The sequence below is a fragment of the Carassius gibelio genome, chromosome B8 (assembly GCF_023724105.1).
Source record: "Carassius gibelio isolate Cgi1373 ecotype wild population from Czech Republic chromosome B8, carGib1.2-hapl.c, whole genome shotgun sequence".
NCBI classification, from domain to species: domain Eukaryota; kingdom Metazoa; phylum Chordata; class Actinopteri; order Cypriniformes; family Cyprinidae; genus Carassius; species Carassius gibelio.
The window spans coordinates 2,823,758-2,843,547 of NC_068403.1; the positions used below are offsets into that span (position 1 = coordinate 2,823,758).

Genomic DNA, 19,790 nt, shown 5'->3' on the forward strand with positions numbered 1-19,790 from the left:
TTCTCTAGACTCTGAAGGTCAATAATTATCAAAAACATGTTGAACAATTGCATTTGGGCAACTATAAACCAGTCATTTCATAATATGTTCTTTTCATAGCGCACACAAAGGCCTATTAATACAATCAGAAAGCCCACAAATAATCAAAACTGTGTAAAATAATGCATAATTTCATTCTAAACAAGCATGCAAAATTTAAGAGAGATTGGGCAAAAAAAAAAATAACACTATAACAGTTATGTTTAAAAACACAGTGTTCTTGGAGTAAATGCAATTTATAACCACTAGATGGCAGCGGAAGACCACTAATGGGCTCATTCAGTAAAGTTGAACAGTACTGTTGAAAGGATTCATGAATTCATGCCAAAACATTAAAAAATGAACTGTTATAACATTTTAAATCTCATTGAGTCAATGTTTTCCATTTTGTTCATACAGATATATCAGTTTTTAAAATTTTGCCACATTATGATTACAGTTTAACCTCAAAATGACATCTAAACTCTGAAAAAGAGAAGACTTGCAATAACTTTATTATCACCTATCACTTATTTCAAATACCTATATCTGCAACAAAATGTTTGTGCATGTATATGTGTGTCTTTGTGTGTGTGTGTGTGTGTGCATATGCTTATAGAGTATACATATATTAGTCTAATCATTTACTTTCAGTGTGTGTGTCTGTCTGTTAGCCTGTTCTCCATTTTGGATGTGTTTAACTGTCATCCATGCATCCAGGTTGGCTCAGACCACCTCAGAGGCCTTAATGTGCTTGAACCCCGGTAAATGCTGCTTGCAGCTTTAATAAGAATTATCTCTCCGCTCTTCATTTCATACTCTGGAATATTTGGCCTTAAGTGGTGTTCTGGCCGACACACCTGAGTGAACCTGGTGATAAACCCAGAATTAGCACCTAGACTGAGTGTTTAACCATTATCTTCACTTCACGCGATCTGATTCAAATGACACAAATGACTCAAATGATTCGCGGTCCCGCTATTAAGTCCCGATCTGACTCGACTCAAATGATTCGCGGACCCGCTCTGAAGCATAGACAGTAAAAGAAATGGACACAGCGACCCCATTGGAACTCAATTGAGACAAATGAAGCCCAGTTTTAGCGTTTTTTAGCACTTCCGTTTCTGACGCGCAGACTCAAACGAAGCTTGACGACGTCAGCAACCTGTCTGACAGATGTAAATCTTCTAGTAGCTGTGCGTGCAAACTGCCATCGTTAATCTTGCAGAGACGGCGAGCTTGAGCGGGGAGTTCTTTGTCGTGAGTGAGCAGGAGTAAGTATTCTGATTAATTATTTTGTATAGTATTTTAAAATGTAACGACAGTACGCCATATTAAGTTAATTGCCTGCGAGCTTCTCCTCCTGTCTGTACGGTAATGCGACAGAGAGCCGAGTGGTTATGACGCAATCGTTAGCCTATTTTTTACAAAAACTGTTCATACGGGGCCATAATGTAACATAGAAGGTAATGGAGCCCTTTATACATTCTCGTGTATCTTTAGAAATAAATAATGGACCAACAGAGTCTTTAAACGCCTCAGATGTAAAGTTATTCGCTGTCAAAGTGACGCCAAAATGAATGGGAGTCAATGGGAATGCTAACGCAAGTGAAGTTCTGCTAAAAGATGGCAGCCCCCACCCGACTTCAACTTCCGGTCGAGTTCCTTGCCCCTTGCTCTGAAGTCGCGATCTGATTCAAATGACACAAATGATTCGCGGACCCACTCTGAAGTCGCGATCTGACTCAAATGATTCGCGGTCCCGCTATTAAGTCCCGATATGACTCAAATGACTCAAATGATTCGCGGTCCCGCTCTGAAGTCCTGATCTGACTCAAATGACTCAAATGATTCGCGGTCCCGCTCTGAAGTCGAGATCTGACTCAAATGACACAAATGATTCGCGGACCCACTCTGAAGTCGCGATCTGACTCAAATGACACAAATGATTCGCGGACCCGCTCTGAAGTCCCGATCTGATTCAAATGACACAAATGATTCGCGGACCCACTCTGAAGTCGCGATCTGACTCAAATGACACAAATGATTCGCAGACTCGCTCTGAAGTCGCAATCTGACTCAAATGACTCAAATGATTCGCGGTCCCGCTCTGAAGTCGCGATCTGACTCGACTCAAATGATTCGCGGACCCGCTTTGAAGTCGCGATCTGACTCAAATGACACAAATGATTCGCGACTCAAATGATTCGCGAACCCGCTCTGAAGTCCCGATCTGACTCAAATGACTCAAATGATTCGCGGTCCCGCTCTGAAGTCGCGATCTGACTCGACTCAAATGATTCGCGGACCCGCTTTGAAGTCGCGATCTGACTCAAATGACACAAATGATTCGCGACTCAAATGATTCGCGAACCCGCTCTGAAGTCCCGATCTGACTCAAATGACTCAAATGATTCGCGGACCCGCTTTGAAGTCGCGATCTGACTCAAATGACACAAATGATTCGCGACTCAAATGATTCGCGAACCCGCTCTGAAGTCCCGATCTGACTCAAATGACACAAATGATTCGCAGACCAGTTCTGAAGTCGCAATCTGACTCAAAAGATTTGCGGTCCCGCTCTGAAGTCCTGATCTGACTCGACTCAAATGATTCACGGACCCGCTCTGAAGTCGCGATCTGACTCAAATGACACAAATGATTCGCGGACCCGCTCTGAAGTCCCGATCTGACTCAAATGATTCGCGGTCCCGCTCTGAAGTCCCGATTTGACTCAAATGACTTCAAATTACGTCTAAATATGGTTGTAAAGTTAAAGTTGAAAAGACGTCTTTTCAGACCTAATAACAACTGTGAATTATTTTTCATATTCCTAATTAGTGAAAATGAGACAATTCACAGTATATTGACACATTTATTGACACATTACATCTTTCATGTAAATTCTTGATCACATCTTAAGCCTCCTTTGATTAAACAGACCGTAAAAACAGTAATATTGTGAAATATAACTACAGAAATAATTGTTTTCTATGTGGATGCATTGTAAAATGTAATTTATGACTGTAAACTGAATTTTTAACACAATTACTCCAGTCTTCAGTGTTACATGATCTTCAGAAATCATTATAGTATATGATTTGCTGCTCAAGAAACATTTCTGATTATTATCAATGTTTAACACAGTTGTGCTGCCCAATATTTTGTGGAAACCATTACATTTATCAGTAATATTTTTAATAGACCTTGCAAAAGAGTAGAATTTATTTTGATTTTTTAAAATCAATTTAAAAGTCTTTACTATAAACTTATCAAATTAATCCATCTTTCTGTATAAATATAATTTTTCAAGACAATAAACTATGAACAATTATAACCACATTAGAACAACCAAAAATTTAAATTCTGTCATTAATTTCTTACCCTCATGTTACCCCAAACCCATAACACCCTTTTGTGCAGAACACAAATGAAGATATTTTTTTAAAGATGTCTTGTGTACGCAAAAAACAACAACAGCAAAAAAAATCTATTCAGAAATTAGGAATCCCCAATGGATTTTCACAACAGCACCAAAAGCGCCAGCTCTCACGCCAATGCATCACTGATGCATCATGGTGCTTGTGTGAATGCGTTATTTTAGATTTAAAAAAATTCTCAGATTTCATTAAAAAGTTCTGCATTTATGTTTCAAAGATGAACAAAAGTCTGGCTTGGAACAACGTAAAGGTGAGTGATGAAAATCTTTGGTTTAACTAACACATTAGGTAAATGGTTTCCCACAGGGGCACCAGTAGATCTCTGCCTGATCTCTGATCTTCTGCTTCTTCTGCTCCTTCCTCCATCCCAATTCTGGATTAATGAGCCACGGCAGATGTTTCCACTTTGAATGCTTTAGCCTCACTGTTTTTTCTCCAACATCTAAAGTGAGAAAGAAAACAGTAACTAAAATGTAAATTAATAATACAAAAACAATGGTTGTCCTTGTCCAAAATGTACAAATTAAAGTGTACTCATTCTTCATGAGGGATTATTAACTAATTAGTATATCAGGGGTTGTCAACTCTGGCCCTTAAGGTGAGACTTGGGTCTCTGCAGAGTAAAAGTGGGCGTTTATGATTGAGTGTGTGTTTTCAAACTGCTGGGTGTTTCTAAATCATGTCAATCAAAATGATCCCCCTTACCTAACCCCACCCCTAAACCTACCGTCACTACGTCAGCCAATCAGGTATCATGATCTAAAAACACCCTGATCTGGTAACTCCCATTACTTTCCTGCAGAGACCTTTGCTTGGCTTAAGGTCCACTGTCATGCAGAGTTTACGTCTCAATCAGCTTCACAGTTTGCCAAGTTGTGAATATATTGTGTACACAAGGTTGCACTAGGTTGGTGCAAAACTCTGCATGTAAGTGGACCTTGAGAGACAATGTTGCGATCTCCTGCAATATGTTCTGAACATGAACTATAAAGAGGCAGAATGACTTACAACACTGGTGTCCAGTCCTGGGCTGGAGGAGCACCGTTCTGCAGAGTTTCTGCTGATCCTTGATCAGCTGCTCAGATCTGTTTAACTGGGGTTGGAGCTTAATTCTGAAAAAAGAGAAGACAACCAATATTATAATGTTAAAAAGTTAAACAACGTTAAATAATTTGATCCATAAATATGCACAACATCTGAAAATGCACAAAGATGAGAATAAAGCACTTTCAACACACTGCAAAATAAGCAATATTAAGTCACAGGTGCATTTTCTTTTCTTCTTATTATTCCTCTTCCAATAAGTTACAATTAATTTGTGTTTTAATCAATGATTTTCAGTCTCTGAAATAGAAAAGATCTATCAGTGATGAACTATTATTTACCCCGTTTGTATCTGCGAGGTGTTCATTACACATTTTACCTGTGTGTTAAGATCAGTAATTATGACTGTCCAATGTAATTATGACTTGACTCAGTGTATTCTGCCCCTAAACATATGATTAGACTATCAGTCAAATATCACCAAGATTTTAAAATTCAGATTCGACTATGAAAAACCTTAGTCGGGTCACCCCTAGTAATTTCACAATGTTACTATTTTACTGTATTTTAATCAAATAAATGCAGCAGTGGTGAGTATAAAATATTTATTTTAAATACATGATAAATCTGACCCTTAAACGTTTGAATGGTAGTGTATGTTTGAGGTATTACTTACTAGTCATATGTTTCATAATGTCTAAAAATGTTCTTCAGCTGGATACATGCACGGCCTTCAGCATGGAAGAATCTAGAACATAAACAATCTGTCAAAGCCAACAATATTTATTATACAATGCCAGGTTTATTATAAATAAACAATAGCAGAGGTGAAATGCAGAAAAGAAAAATAATTTACAGATTATACAAACAAATTAAAAGAAAAATAACAGAACTTAAAGTTTTAGGTTTACTAACCGAGTAATACTCTTACAGTGTGGACATCAAAATAACTAACAGGCAAACAAACACACACACATATTATGAAAATATTATGTAAACACACACATATATAAGATAATTACAGATTCATGCTGATGTAGGCGAAATATATTGTGAAAGATGCATATAAAGTTACCTCTTGTAGTTAGCATTACGGTGCTAACGGACTTTTTCTGAAGACACTGCCCATTTCTATAAAGTACATTTTCAACGAAAGCGTGTCATTTACATGAAAGAAAGTTTCAGTGACCCTTTTATGTTACATTGTTGTAATTAGGGATTAAACTTACCTGAAATGAGAGAAAACAACCATGAGAGACAGCTTCCGTTCAGCTGCTTGACAGTTGGGCTGAGCCCCGTTTCCATGGTGACGTCCTCTGCTCCAGTTCAGTGCGTGACCATCAAGTGTTTTCAAAATATATTTCAATATATTTAACAGTGCTTCAGACATGACGTCTAATATATTAGCTCACTAGTTTATGTTAATGGCTTTGTGGTGCAAAATAAAATGTTTTTTCTGCTAAATTTGGACTAAAGCCCATCTACATTTATTTTTGGGCTAAATTTGGTTTAAAAAAAAAAAAGACGTTAAATGTCGCTTTTTGAGCTTAATTTGGACCAAATTCGACAGACCAAATGAAGATCTGATCTGATCCAAAAGATTCGCGATCCCGCTCTGAAGTCCCGATCTGACTCGACTCAAATGATTCGCGAAACCGCTCTGAAGTCCCGATCTGACTCGACTCAAATGATTCGCGAAACCGCTCTGAAGTCCCGATCTGACTCAAATGACTCAAATGATTCGCGGACCCGCTCTGAAGTCCCGATCTGACTCAAATGACTCAAATGATTCGCGGTCCCGCTCTGAAGTCCCGATCTGGCTCGACTCAAATGATTCGCGGTCCCGCTCTGAAGTCCCGATCTTGACTCAAATGACTCGAGGCCGCTCGTGATGCTTACTTATTACTTATTAATTATTTATTTAATAACCTTGATGCTGATTTGCTACTCAATAAAACATTGATTATTACCAATGTAGAAAACCGTTTATATTTTTGTGGAAACTGTGATACATAAAATTTTTCAGGATTCACAGATGAATAGAAAGTTCAGAACAACACCTTTTATCCGAAATATAATTATTTTGTAAAACTATTTTTTTTGTCACTTTTGATCAATTGAATGCATCCTTGCTTAATAAAAGTATTAATTTCTTGAAAAAAAATGTTTTTAATGTAAGTGTAGATAAATGAAGTAATTTGTGAGATTTGTTATCTTGTACAAAATCAGACCTTGTTTTACACAAACTTTAAAATAAAATAACATTTTGGGAACTTTTTAACACAATATCACAAATTTAACTGTCAATGTAAAATAATTTTATTAGCACATTAGCATTTAGTCTAAGAAGCCTTCAGTCTAGATCTAAAAAGAAAAGGCTAAGAACATACACATCACAGGATATGGCACAAACAATCCCAAAGAGTATTTCTAAAGGCCCCAAACACACACACACACACACATACCTACTTAACCACAATGTGAGGACGTATGACTGGAAACCCTACCTTTAGGGACACCCCTTTCTGAAGGGTCTAGAGACTAAAGAAAGATATGACTGCACTTCTGGAGAAGCTGTCATCACAAATATCACTTGATTTTATCAATAAAAGCCTTCCTTAAAGACCTGACATTTTACCATCACTTTAGGGACATTATTTTATATGTCGCTTTTGGGGACATTAAACACAAACTCTGATCAAGTCATACTTTGAGGACCATGGTGATACACAAACTCTGGTTAAGGTATACTTTCAGGACATTGTTGAGATGGTATATATTATTTATCCTAAGAAGACAGAAGTAGAATATTACAATTCAAAGTTCCAATACTGGACAGTGAAATCAAGCTAATGCAAAGATACAGGTGTGAGAGAGTAAACTGGGTTTCTTCTTTTCAGCAAGATCAATGTAAATGGGTAGCCTACATGTTTTGTCTGATTTGTAGCTTGAGATCAAGTGCCTTTGGCTGCTCAGTTGGGGAATGACGATTAACATTCAGAAATGTTATTGACTTGACTGATTGACTATCAGAAGCAAAAGATGAACAGAATTGAGCTGAATAATAACACTATTGTCTTTAATTTCAACTGCAAAACAGCTCTACATAAGTCATTTCATAATTGTTGACATTTGCAAGTTATTTTATGTGTGTGAAGCTCCTTTGAAACCATCTGTATTGTATAATGCGCTATAGAAATAAAACTGACTTCACTTCATGGCAGAGAACCTTTCACTGACCGAATCTGCATCCCTCTAGTTAATTTAGCATCGACTGTAAACTAATCATTATCACAGAAACATCTTAAGGACTTTTCCTCACCAGAGTCATCTTTGGCTACACACTGGGGTTTTAAGACATTAGGCATGTTCTTCTGTAAAGTGTAGTAATTGTCAAAAAAACTCTATACAAATAAAAATAGTGATACACACTCTCCGATTAAATGACCCTTTGGGGACTCTAGTGACACACACACTCCGATTAAATGACTCTTTGGGGACTCTAGTGACGCACACACTCCGATTAAATGACCCTTTGGGGACTCTAGTGACACACACACTCCGATTAAATGACCCTTTGGGGACTCGAGTGACACACACACACTCCGATTAAATGACCCTTTGGGGACTCGAGTGACACACACACACTCCGATTAAATGACCCTTTGGGGACTCTAGTGACACACACACTCCGATTAAATGACCCTTTGGGGACTCGAGTGACACACACACACTCCGATTAAATGACCCTTTGGGGACTCGAGTGACACACACACACTCCGATTAAATGACCCTTTGGGGACTCTAGTGACACACACACTCCAATTGAACGACTCATTGGGGACTCAGGTGACACACACTCCGATTAAATGACCCTTTGGGGACTCTAGTGACACACACACTCCGATTAAATGACTCTTTGGGGACTCTAGTGACACACACACACTCCGATTAAATGACCCTTTGGGGACTCTAGTGACACACACACTCCAATTAAATGACTCTTTGGGGACTCGAGTGACACACACACTCCGATTAAATGACCCTTTGGGGACTCTAGTGACACACACACTCCAATTAAATGACTCTTTGGGGACTCGAGTGACACACACACTCCGATTAAATGACTCTTTGGGGACTCTAGTGACACACACACACTCCGATTAAATGACTCTTTGGGGACTCGAGTGACACACACACTCCGATTAAATGACTCTTTGGGGACTCGAGTGACACACACACTCCGATTAAATGACTCTTTGGGGACTCGAGTGACACACACACACTCCGATTAAATGACTCTTTGGGGACTCTGATTAAATGACTCTTTAATATTAACAGTCTTGGACACATTGTGTTGAAAGTGCACATTGCAGTTAATGACAGAACTTCAAAAAAAAATTTTTTTTTTAAAGAACAACAATGAAAAATCAATTAACTTGGAGGTGGGAATGATTCTCAGTGCCCAACTATCCTCTGTACTTCCTCCATCCACCCTTCTTCAAAATCTCTCTACTTCCTCCTTTACTTCCTCCCTCTTTAACTCTACTCCTCCCTCTTTTTACCCTCTTTACTCCTCCCTCTCTATCTTCTTTAACTCTACTCCTCCCTCTTTTACCCTCTTTACTCCTCCCTCTCTATCCTCTTTAACTCTACTCCTCCCTCTTTTTACCCTCTTTACTCCTCCCTCTCTATCCTCTTTAACTCTACTCCTCCCTCTTTTTACCCGCTTTACTCCTCCCTCTTTTCATCCTCTTTACATTTACTGCCTCTATTCATCCCTTATATTAGCTGTGCTGGACATGGGCTGTGGCTGGATGTAACCGATTGGTGAGAGTTGCCGTGTGCAGATGAGAGAAGCTGAAAACTGAGATGTGATGTCAGACACTTTCTGCTTCCTGTAGTGATGCTCAGGCTAAGTTTGCATACTTTACCACAGCTGAAGTGGAATAAACGCATTATTTTCCAAATACAGATATTTCAGAGACATTTTCATTCAATACATGCACTACTGTTTGTACAAGAATAAAGTTCAAAATAAGCCTAAATACCAGTGAAGTGGGGTCTACATTGTTTTATTTGTTTTATTTTGATAAACATTTATCGCAACTATGTGAAAAGAGCTTTTACTGTTATAAAGAACAGATGTGATCCTTAGTGGAACTGAAGGTGTGAGAAGAGACATGAAACACACGTGATCGTTGTCAAGCGGTGTACTCTGCCAATCGTGGATTAGCTGTGTCATCATCAGAGCTCGTGAGTCGCTCTAGAGAATCTGCTCTATCTGAGTCCTCCTGCTCTCCAATCACTCTAGTTGTACTCTGTTGCCTTATGGCACAGCAAGGGCGTCGCTGTCTCTCCTCCCTCTTTACGTACCCTTTACATGCTCTCCTCCCTCTTTACATGCTCTCCTCCCTCTTTACGTCCCCTTTACATTCTCTCCTCCCTCTTTACGTCCCCTTTACATTCTCTCCTCCCTCTTTACGTCCCCTTTACATTCTCTCCTCCCTCTTTACGTTCCCTTTACATGCTCTCCTCCCTCTTTACGTCCCCTTTACATTCTCCCCTCCCTCTTTACGTTCCCTTTGCATTCTCCCCTCCCTCTTTCGTCTCCTTTAAATTCTCCCCTCCCTCTTTACATCCCCTTTACATTCTCCCCTCCCTCTTTACGTCCCCTTTACATTCTCCCCTCCCTCTTTACGTCCCCTTTACATGCTCTCCTACTTTACATCCTTTACGTTCCCTTTACATTCTCTCCTCCCTCATTACGTCCCCGTTACATTCTCTCCTCCCACTTTACGTCCCCTTTACATTCTCTCCTACCTCTTTACGTCCCCGTTACATTCTCTCCTCCCACTTTACGTCCCCTTTACATTCTCTCCTCCCACTTTACGTCCCCTTTACATTCTCTCCTCCCTCATTACGTCCCCGTTACATTCTCTCCTACCTCTTTACGTCCCCGTTACATTCTCTCCTCCCACTTTACGTCCCCTTTACATTCTCTCCTCCCACTTTACGTCCCCTTTACATTCTCTCCTCCCTCTTTACGTCCCCTTTACATTCTCCCCTCCCTCTTTACGTCCCCTTTACATTCTCTCCTACCTCTTTACGTCCCCTTTACATTCTCTCCTCCCTCTTTACGTCCCCGTTACATTCTCTCCTCCCTCTTTACGTCCCCTTTACATTCTCTCCTCCCTCTTTACGTCCCCTTTACATTCTCTCCTCCCTCTTTACGTCCCCTTTACATTCTCTCCTACCTCTTTACGTCCCCTTTACATTCTCTCCTCCCACTTTACGTCCCCTTTACATTCTCTCCTACCTCTTTACGTCCCCTTTACATTCTCTCCTACCTCTTTACGTCCCCTTTACATTCTCTCCTACCTCTTTACGTCCCCTTTACATTCTCTCCTCCCTCTTTACGTCCCCTTTACATTCTCTCCTACCTCTTTACGTCCCCTTTACATTCTCTCCTCCCACTTTACGTCCCCTTTACATTCTCTCCTCCCTCTTTACGTCCCCTTTACATTCTCTCCTCCCTCTTTACGTCCCCTTTACATTCTCTCCTACCTCTTTACGTCCCCTTTACATTCTCTCCTACCTCTTTACGTCCCCTTTACATTCTCTCCTACCTCTTTACGTCCCCTTTACATTCTCTCCTCCCTCTTTACGTCCCCTTTACATTCTCTCCTCCCTCTTTACATTGGTATTTAGGCTTATGCTGAACTTTATTCTTGTACAAACAGACACTGTATCAAGCAGTGCATGTATTGAATGAAAATGTCTCCGAAATATCTGTGTATTTGGAAAATAATGAATTTTTTCTACTTCAGCTGTGGTAAAGTATGCAAACAGCGCGAGCGTCTCTTAATTTTAATGTCTACACCTTTATCTTAATTTCTTTTAATTTAGCTCCATTTCTTACGAAAAGAGCATAATGTGCAAAGTGTTGAAGTGTTTGTGCCTCCCTACAAACCACCCTTTCTTTTAGGAGTCGTGATCCTGTTCCGCACATTATTTTTCACACCAGTCCATGTTCGCTGCTTCAAAGCTTCTGGCTCTGCATCACTACAGGAAGCAGAAAGTGTCTGACATCACATCTCAGTTTTCAGCTTCTCTCGTCTGCACACATTAACTCTCACCAATCGATTACATCCAGCCATAGCCCATGTCCAGCACAGCTATTCACTCTTCCCTTTTTTATCATCTTTACATTCTCTCCTCCCTCTATGACAGAAATATCAAAAAGTTTAACATGACATTTCATCCAACTATATTGTAACTGAACAAAGAAAATTGACTCTTACTATCCTCTACTTCTTCATTAACCTTCTTATACTCTAACTTTTCACTTTATATTCTGTTTCATTCCATCCACAAAATATTTCTACACCTTTATCCTCATTTCTTTTAATTTAGCTCCATTTCCTACAAAAAGAGCATAATGTGCAAAGTGCTGAAGTGTTTGTGCCTTCCTACAAACCACCCTTTCTTTTAAGAGTCGTGATCCTGTTCCGCACATAATTTTTCACACCAGTCCATGTTCGCTGCTTCAAAGCTTCTGGCTCTGCGTGAATGCATCTTTCACAGTCTTGCTTACCAGGAACTTTGCATGTCTTGATGAAACTCATCATGTGTCTCTCTACTGCTTTTACCTCACTGTCCTCCCATTTCTTTTTTGGAGCATTTGAAGAACCTATGAAATAATTAAAAAGTAAATTCTCATTACACATTCTCATTACAACTAAATCGGTGAGTAAAGAGCAAATCAAGACTGTGTCCTAATGCATAATTTTTTTTTAATTTGTCTGGATATTGCTGCATGGAGCTAATTCATGTTTATTTGATTATTGTTGTTTGTGCAATGTAGAGATTTTTCTTACCTTGATCCTCCTGTGAAACAGCTTGTTCAGATTGAACAGGTTGATCAGTCTGTACTGGTGCTGTTGTCTGAGATAGGTCACTGGAATCCTCCTCATCACTTGACATGGAATCACCTTGGGCCTCAAGTTGCTCTTAATAATTAAATAACGAAAAATGAACACTTTATTGCTTATACCTAGTATCTGTGACATGAATATATACATTGTTTTGTAAATATGTACAGCACAGATACACACAGAGCATGTATACTCATACCATTTGGGTCAATTTCAATGTCATCAAGTTTCTTTCCTTTGTAGTCAGACAGTGTTCCTTTCTCCATGGCCATTAGGACTTTACTCATTTTTGCCAGCTGCAGTGTTCCCTCTGGTAACCGATAATACTGTCTGTGGATTCTGATATCGTGACCAAGGAAATCAGCCAGTTGGTCTGCTTCATTCTCATTAAGGTTAAGAATTTTAGACATGGTTGCTATGTGTTTCCTGAGCCTAGTTGATGACAGTGCATCAGGGTTCTTTATGCCACATTCGCAAGCAGCTTTGTTGATGCACTCTCCTCCTCTGTAGGCAGACATTGCTCCACATCTAGCAAACATAAAGGGATTCTCTGCTGGAACACCACAAAGCTCACGCGTTTCAACAAGCAGCTCCATGGCAGAAACCATGGAAGGCTTGAGGAGCACAGGAACCTTTCTCCCTCGTTTACCACGGATCTCAACTCTTGAGAAGTGCAGACACAGCTTCCTCTCAAACTCAGACAGACAGATGGCAATGTCTTCGTGTAGCTCAGAAGAATCCCTGCTTTTAAAAGCTGACAAAAGCATCCGGGATACCTCACCTTCTCTCCTTCGGTTGAACAGGATGACCTGGGACAGCGTGACCTTGGCTAGAGCAGCGTAGCTGTCAGCAGAAGGGCAAGATCTGAGCTTACTTAGGAGCTCATTGTGTTTCTTTTCAAGATGTGTGTGCAGGACTTTGACATCCTGAGTGAAAGGAATGATCTGTGGTGTGTTCCACTTGGCTTCTTTCAATGTAGTTATAGCACCAGCAGAAATGTACTCATTCCACCTTGCCTGGTGTATTTTCCTGAAGTCTCGGGCACACTCAGCACGCTCATGATCTCCATACATCATGGCATTGCTCTCAACAATGCTAGATATCTTGTTTAAAGAATGCCCAAGTTTGAGAGCTAAAGAAGGAATGCGGTAGGAGTTTTTCTCTTCATCATAGCCAGATACAACTTTAACAGCTGCTATGACATGTTTGAAGTTAGTTGGTATGATGAAGTCTACCATTGTTCTCAGTGGGGTAATCTTCCTTGCTTCAAGAAGAAGTCTGCCTACTTCTCTCATCTTCTGTCTGATGTAGTCATGTTTGGTCACATCAGACCCCATCCTGTTGAACATGTGCTCCCCCAGCTGCATGATGCATCTGTCAGTATGAACTACACGCGAAACTTCATCATAGTTCATAAAGGAGAGTACTTTCTTGAATCCTTTGCTCACTTCTAAGCCCACTGGTGTGTTTAGAGCACACAGGGATCGAACTCTTTTCCTGCCCTGGGCATCCTCATTTTTTGGTTTCAGGGGACAGTTTTTGATATGTTTCCAAAGGCTACGCTTGTTATAAAGCCCTTGGCAGTAAATGCAGTGAATAAATTCATTGGCTCTTTGACTATTTTTTGGACGGTAGCAGGCAATCATCTCCCCATGTCCTTGTCTCACCACATCGGTGTTGTGGGCAAAGTTGCCCCTTTTTCTAAGGAGGTTTAACTGGACTCGTCTTTCTTTGGAATGTTTTGGAAATGCTACTGCCTTTACAACCCCCACTTCGTTGCGATGGACAAATTCAAGGTGTCTGGCCATTTTTGAATATGGCTTAGAGCAATAAAGGCAATACTGCTTTTTGTTGTACGTCTTGCGTTCCTGCTTAGGTGATGGCATTGACTGAATAAAAGTCTTATCACCAGACGAGGTGTTTGTCTCTTTAGATTGGCATTTCATCTTTTTAGGTGATGGTGCGGTCATACATTGATCAGATAAACTACCTGCCTCTTTGGGAGATGTTGGATGTATCAAAGCACTTTTGACCATGTCATGTCCAGAAGAACTACCATCCGAATCATCTGAGCTGATTTTTGGTATATAGTCAACATCGCTGTAGTCTGTGACATCGCTGTAGTCTGTATCACAGACGGCACTTCCTGAATACTGAATGAGAGAATTTAACACTTACTCAAATAGTACAAAATGTTTTTTTTTTTTTTTTAATTATATATTTTAGTGATCACACGAGTACACCACTGGCAGAATCTAATAGAACAGGTAGTATTTGGGCATAGTGGGTATGGCAGTGGATCATGTAACATTACGTTTCATCATTTGCCGATACTGGCAAGCAAAGCCATAATTATGCAAAAAATATTGAGCGTATAAATGATCACATGGCAAGTGACATACCTGTCTTTTTCTTGATGGCCTTAAAGAGGATATCTGGAAGAGGAGAAATACAAACAAATATAAATAATATTTTATTTCATATAATTTATTGTAAGATTTACCAGTCCAAAAATGAATCTACCCACCTTCCTTAATGAGAGGGTCTCAGACGCCTGTGATGAGTGAACCACAGGTGTTGATGCAGCACAAGGTGAAGATAAGGGTGGAGCAGGAGAAGATGAGGATGATGAGGGCTGCACATGAGAAGGTGATGAGGGCTGCGCAGGCGAGGATGAGGATGATGAGGGCTGCACATGAGAAGGCGATGAGGGCTGCACATGAGAAGGTGATGAAGGCTGCGCAGGCGAGGATGAGGATGATGAGGGATGCACATGAGAAGGCGATGAGGGCTGCACATGAGAAGGTGATGAAGGCTGCGCAGGCGAGGATGAGGATGATGAGGGCTGCACATGAGAAGGTGATGAGGGCTGCGCAGGCGAGGATGAGGATGATGAGGGCTGCACATGAGAAGGTGATGAGGGCTGTGCAGGCGAGGATGAGGATGATGAGGGCTGCACATGAGAAGGGGATGAAGGCTGCGCAGGCGAGGATGATGAGGGCTGCGCATGAGAAGGTGATGAAGGCTGCACAGGCGAGGTTGAAGGTGACGTGGGTGGCGCAGGTGGTGTTGACGGTGATGAGGACAGGGCAGGAGGGCATGAGGTTGATAAGGCCATTATAGAGTGAACAAAGCACAGGGTGCCGATGAAGAGGGTGCATCAGATGTGGATGCGACTGAGGATGACTGTAACAGTCTTGATTGGAACTGCTTCTGCAGATGTAATAAGAGGAATTTAGCTTAAACAAGAATAAAATGTACTTTAACAATATTAAAAACTGTGGCATCCATATAAGACAAGAACAAACACACTGTAAGGGTGATCAAAAAATAAACAAACATGTTTTGCACATTTCAAAGCAAAGATCATTAATAAAATAAAAAACTCTAACCAAACATTTATACAAACTTTACATACAAATTGTGACAAAAGTCACATTAATAGTTACATTGGTTCAGACATTAAAACACTGAACCAATAACTAGTTAAAGGATTAGTTCACTACATAATTAATTTCCTGATTTCCTATCTGCTTGCCTTAGCTTGATTCAAAACAGTAAGCTTGTAATAATATTTTTAATTCCATTGGTACTGGTGTATTTCCGCGTGAATTTCAAGCATTTTTTGCGTCATTACATCACTTCTGTACACATAGAGAAGGATTTTCGGCTTATTGGATATATTGCGTGTGAGGATGTTGGAGGTGGAGATTTATATCCATTTCTCACAGCAATTGATATAATTAAACGTATTAATTTGATGGCAGATCCAGAAAGGTTCAAATGACAATCACCAGTGACAACTGAGATTCACCCGTTGTAAAATGCAAAAGACTTGGACTTTGGAGTGGCTACAGAAAAAAAGAGACTGGCCACCTGGCCCACACGAAAACAAGGATAAATATCTGAAGGGCCTTAAATGTAGTCACACAATGCTGATGTTGTTAACATTAACAATTTGAGAACAAAGTATAGTTTGCACGGTTTGATGTGATATGATAATTGATAAGCGATTGTTAGATTTAAAGGTGGGGTATGTAATTGTCTTTTTTGTCCATTTTTTCAAAATCACTTGAAATCCTATTCCTAACCCACTTACAGCCACTGAGTTAGAAGCACTGAAATGAAAAGTAAGCAATTTAATCATCTGTGGAACAGGCAGGACTCGAAAAACTCCAGCCAATCATTTCCAAAACTACCTAGAATCATTAGACAGTAACTGCGTCAATCAAACGGTCGTACCATACCCCCTCCCCCATCGTGTCCATGTACTTCGAATGGGTGGAGTCAAAGGAAAGAAGGTAAGGCCATTTGAGTTGTGTAATTTTAAAATCTGCCGGCCGTTTTGCAAATCACATACCCCACCTTTCATCAGCGCGATTCACTGCAAAGCTTTTTTTACCCTTAGTTGGTCAGAACAAAAGTGGATGTTACTTGTTCCAGTGTCATTTTCCGGTGAACATTCTTCTGTTGGTCATGACTCATACTTCCAAAAAGTATAATCTGTGATTGCAAATGACAGTATCCACACCGACGCGATGTGATTGACAGCAGCACGTTCTCCTCAAAACATAGGATTCATTCGCGCTGTGCCGTGTGAAAGCACAACCCATGTAAAGTTGATAATTCCACAAATGACTGCAATTGCAGATTTCGAACAGAAATGGTGACAAAGACAAAAAACTAGGACTGCAGCGTTAAATAATTTCTTGTTTGTTTTTTTTAATTGTGAGTAGATAAATACATTTCAAATGACACGGGTGCTGGATGAAGTCGATATGCACCTACAAATCAACTAAAACCAAACCATTCTATGGTTTGCCAGCAATAAAGATATTTTCTATTTGAACACCTGAGCACCAGCTAATAGTGGTTTACTGTGTTGCGTGTTCATTATTTTGGGGGCGGAGCAATGAAGGGAGGGGTGTGTTTGTTTGGGTGTCGATTTCAAATATTAAGTGTTTCTCAGAAATCACTTATTGCATTTTTAACTAGCTGGCAGTAAACATCAGTAGATAGTTGTTGCATGTTTAAGATGGTTACCATTTTATTCCTTGATGTTCTTGCTTTGCCTGACTGCTTATGAGGACCATTGCTGTTTACCTTGTCCAGTTCAGGAGAGGAAACAGAAGCTGCACAATGGGGCTAGATGTCAGAAAAGAAACCAATGAATATCAAAATATCAGAATATTTGTAAAGGACAAAAAAACTTGTTAATGTTCATTCCTCTAGCTGTCCTATACTTTATATATCATTCCACACACAACTCTATGCTGAGAGAGTCAATAATATAGAATAATGATACAGATGTTTTAAAGTGGACTTACGGATTTATGCAGGCGCAAACTGCTGGCTGGCTTTTTATCAGTGGATTCTGCTGATGCTTTATTCAAAGGCTTGAGAAATATGAGACCACAATCACATGGTAACTAATCAGAATTAGAGTAAAAAATTATCATGAATTACTGATCAATCTCTTTAGCATTTTATTGATAATACCTTGACTCGCCATGGCCAATCTGAGTCTCCATAATTGTAAGTGATTTCCTCTCCTGGTAGAATGTCTCGTACAGCAAACAGACACAGGTGAGGTTTTCTGCTCACTTCAACAGTTCTCATTTTGCAAGTAGGATTTCTGGTCTCATCGTTTGCAAGTCTTCCCAAAGACGAGTCTTCTTTAGATGCATCCATGCTATAAAAACATAAAATGAACACTCAATACTTATAATCTTAGTATATATGCTAAACATGTACAGTTATTTTTACAAGTGGTTCTGAACTCCAGTCCTGGGAACCCACTGCTCTGCATATGCTGTATGTCTGGTGTTTTAATCCACCTGATTGAGATGAGGAGTTCATCATCAGAACATGGCTCTATGAACTCATCTGAGTGCATCAGGTGAAGGAGACCTACAGAATCTGCAGAGGAGGGTCTCAGAACCACTGATCTATATGATAGTGTACTGCAATGTATGGTAATGTACAGCTCTCAGATAAAAGCATCTAAAAGTTACCATGTTGTTCTCTTTAGGGAATACAGGGGGAATTTTTTTTGATGACTCAAAGAAACTACACTCCGTACTCTATGTCAGTTCATGGTGAATTTGAAGTATTAGGGTGTGTTCACATCTGGCATGTTTTTTTAGGCTGTTAATGTGGTTCATCTGAATAAATGTGAAAGCTGCTATTTGAAACCTGGTGCGACCAAACAAGCGGACCGAGACGCTGAAAGGAAGGGTTTCAGTTGGCTTCCAAATGAACTCTGGTGCAGTTCAAATGAAATATGAACATAACATGGACCAGAGACATGTAAATAAACCAAAAACAGGAATATGTGACCCTAAAAAGGACAGACTGGTCAATCATAACTTAGGTTCAACGATAGAAATGCCAATCTGAACACTAAGCGTATCCGGACCAAAAGAAACGAGCGAACAGAACTACAGGCATGAACTAAGTATCTTACAGTTCCAGATATTTTAGCATACCTACTACATCAATCCAGCAGTTCTGTACTCACCACCAATTTTTGCCATGCCACTGAAAATCAAACAGGAACGTGTTCTCAGCTTCAGTGTAGTGTCCAGTTCGGTCCAGACTCTCCTGTGAACTCAGAAGTTCACCTCTGTATTCAAGAACAAAATCACCTCTGAAAAAAGCTCCAGTGGTGAAAACTCCACGCCCTGAAGAGGAGAAATACATTAGCTTCAGTTTCTTTAATGTCAAATATTATTTTGATTCTTACTAAAAGTTCTCTACCATATGATGTACATTATATGATGTAGAAGGGAAATTACTGAAGGAAAATAGTCAGCCAGGCTAATCTCAAAGCATGCTTTGCTTTTCATACTTTTAAGTCTTAAAATTATACAGTTAAAATTACATATTTTCTTACACAAACAATATGATCATGGCTATATATTGTTTAGAACAGAGTGCCGCAGTGATGATGTATTTTTGAAGGCCAACCCGGTAGTTCACCTCACCTAGTTCCCTCCACAAAAACCTTATAGGATTTTAGAACCCTATAGAAAATCCATATCCTTGTGTAATATATATAATGTTTCTACATTCTTGTAATGTATGTTTGACTGATTGTGTGCCTTTATAAGTAAATCAGGTTAATGACGTCAAAAGCAAACCATATGTGTATCTGACTTTGTGTATTTCATATGTCATGTCACTTGTGATGTTAAATAAAGCCCAAGAGTATTCCAGAATATCAGTGGGAATCTTACAGACTCATATTCTCCTCTCATCCAGTATCGGATGCAGGATTTTGACTGTACCACCTCTGCATGAGATGAGAACACATTTAAAGAGTTTCTTGGGTAGAGAAAACACTTGCTCT

The 19,790-nt window shown here is 39.8% G+C and overlaps 2 protein-coding genes and 2 long non-coding RNA genes across 7 annotated transcripts; all 4 read right to left on the reverse strand.

Moving 5' to 3' along the window:
* Positions 1–2,879: 2,879 nt before the first annotated feature.
* LOC127963494 (uncharacterized) lies at positions 2,880–5,983 on the reverse strand. Of its 2 annotated transcripts, XR_008154841.1 has the most exons (6): positions 5,732–5,983; positions 5,578–5,633; positions 5,418–5,452; positions 5,179–5,250; positions 4,467–4,570; positions 2,880–3,900 (listed from the first exon to the last, which is right to left on the reverse strand). It is a non-coding gene; the product is annotated as an uncharacterized LOC127963494 (long non-coding RNA). The 2 variants fall into 2 exon arrangements; XR_008154840.1 differs by lacking the exon at positions 5,418–5,452.
* Positions 5,984–7,957: 1,974 nt separating this feature from the next.
* Positions 7,958–11,181, reverse strand: LOC127963497 (uncharacterized). 3 transcript variants are annotated; one of them, XR_008154849.1, is made up of 3 exons: positions 11,070–11,181; positions 10,605–10,914; positions 7,958–10,010 (listed from the first exon to the last, which is right to left on the reverse strand). It is a non-coding gene; the product is annotated as an uncharacterized LOC127963497 (long non-coding RNA). The 3 variants fall into 3 exon arrangements; XR_008154847.1 differs by having other exon boundaries at positions 10,605–10,852; positions 10,946–11,170; XR_008154848.1 differs by having other exon boundaries at positions 10,605–10,728; positions 10,884–11,170.
* A 488-nt stretch (positions 11,182–11,669) lies between these two features.
* LOC127964123 (uncharacterized) lies at positions 11,670–15,557 on the reverse strand. The gene is made up of 5 exons (XM_052564284.1): positions 14,967–15,557; positions 14,842–14,874; positions 12,639–14,592; positions 12,383–12,514; positions 11,670–12,195 (listed from the first exon to the last, which is right to left on the reverse strand). Exons 1-5 carry the CDS (start codon positions 15,555–15,557, stop codon positions 11,975–11,977), a joined length of 2,931 nt encoding a protein of 976 aa, XP_052420244.1. The 3' UTR covers positions 11,670–11,974.
* A 1,569-nt stretch (positions 15,558–17,126) lies between these two features.
* On the reverse strand, positions 17,127–19,312 carry LOC127963491 (N-lysine methyltransferase KMT5A-A-like). Its single transcript, XM_052563432.1, has 4 exons — positions 18,960–19,312; positions 17,939–18,131; positions 17,767–17,835; positions 17,127–17,584 (listed from the first exon to the last, which is right to left on the reverse strand). Exons 1-4 carry the CDS (start codon positions 19,139–19,141, stop codon positions 17,405–17,407), a joined length of 624 nt encoding a protein of 207 aa, XP_052419392.1. The 5' UTR covers positions 19,142–19,312; the 3' UTR covers positions 17,127–17,404.
* Positions 19,313–19,790: the final 478 nt, after the last annotated feature.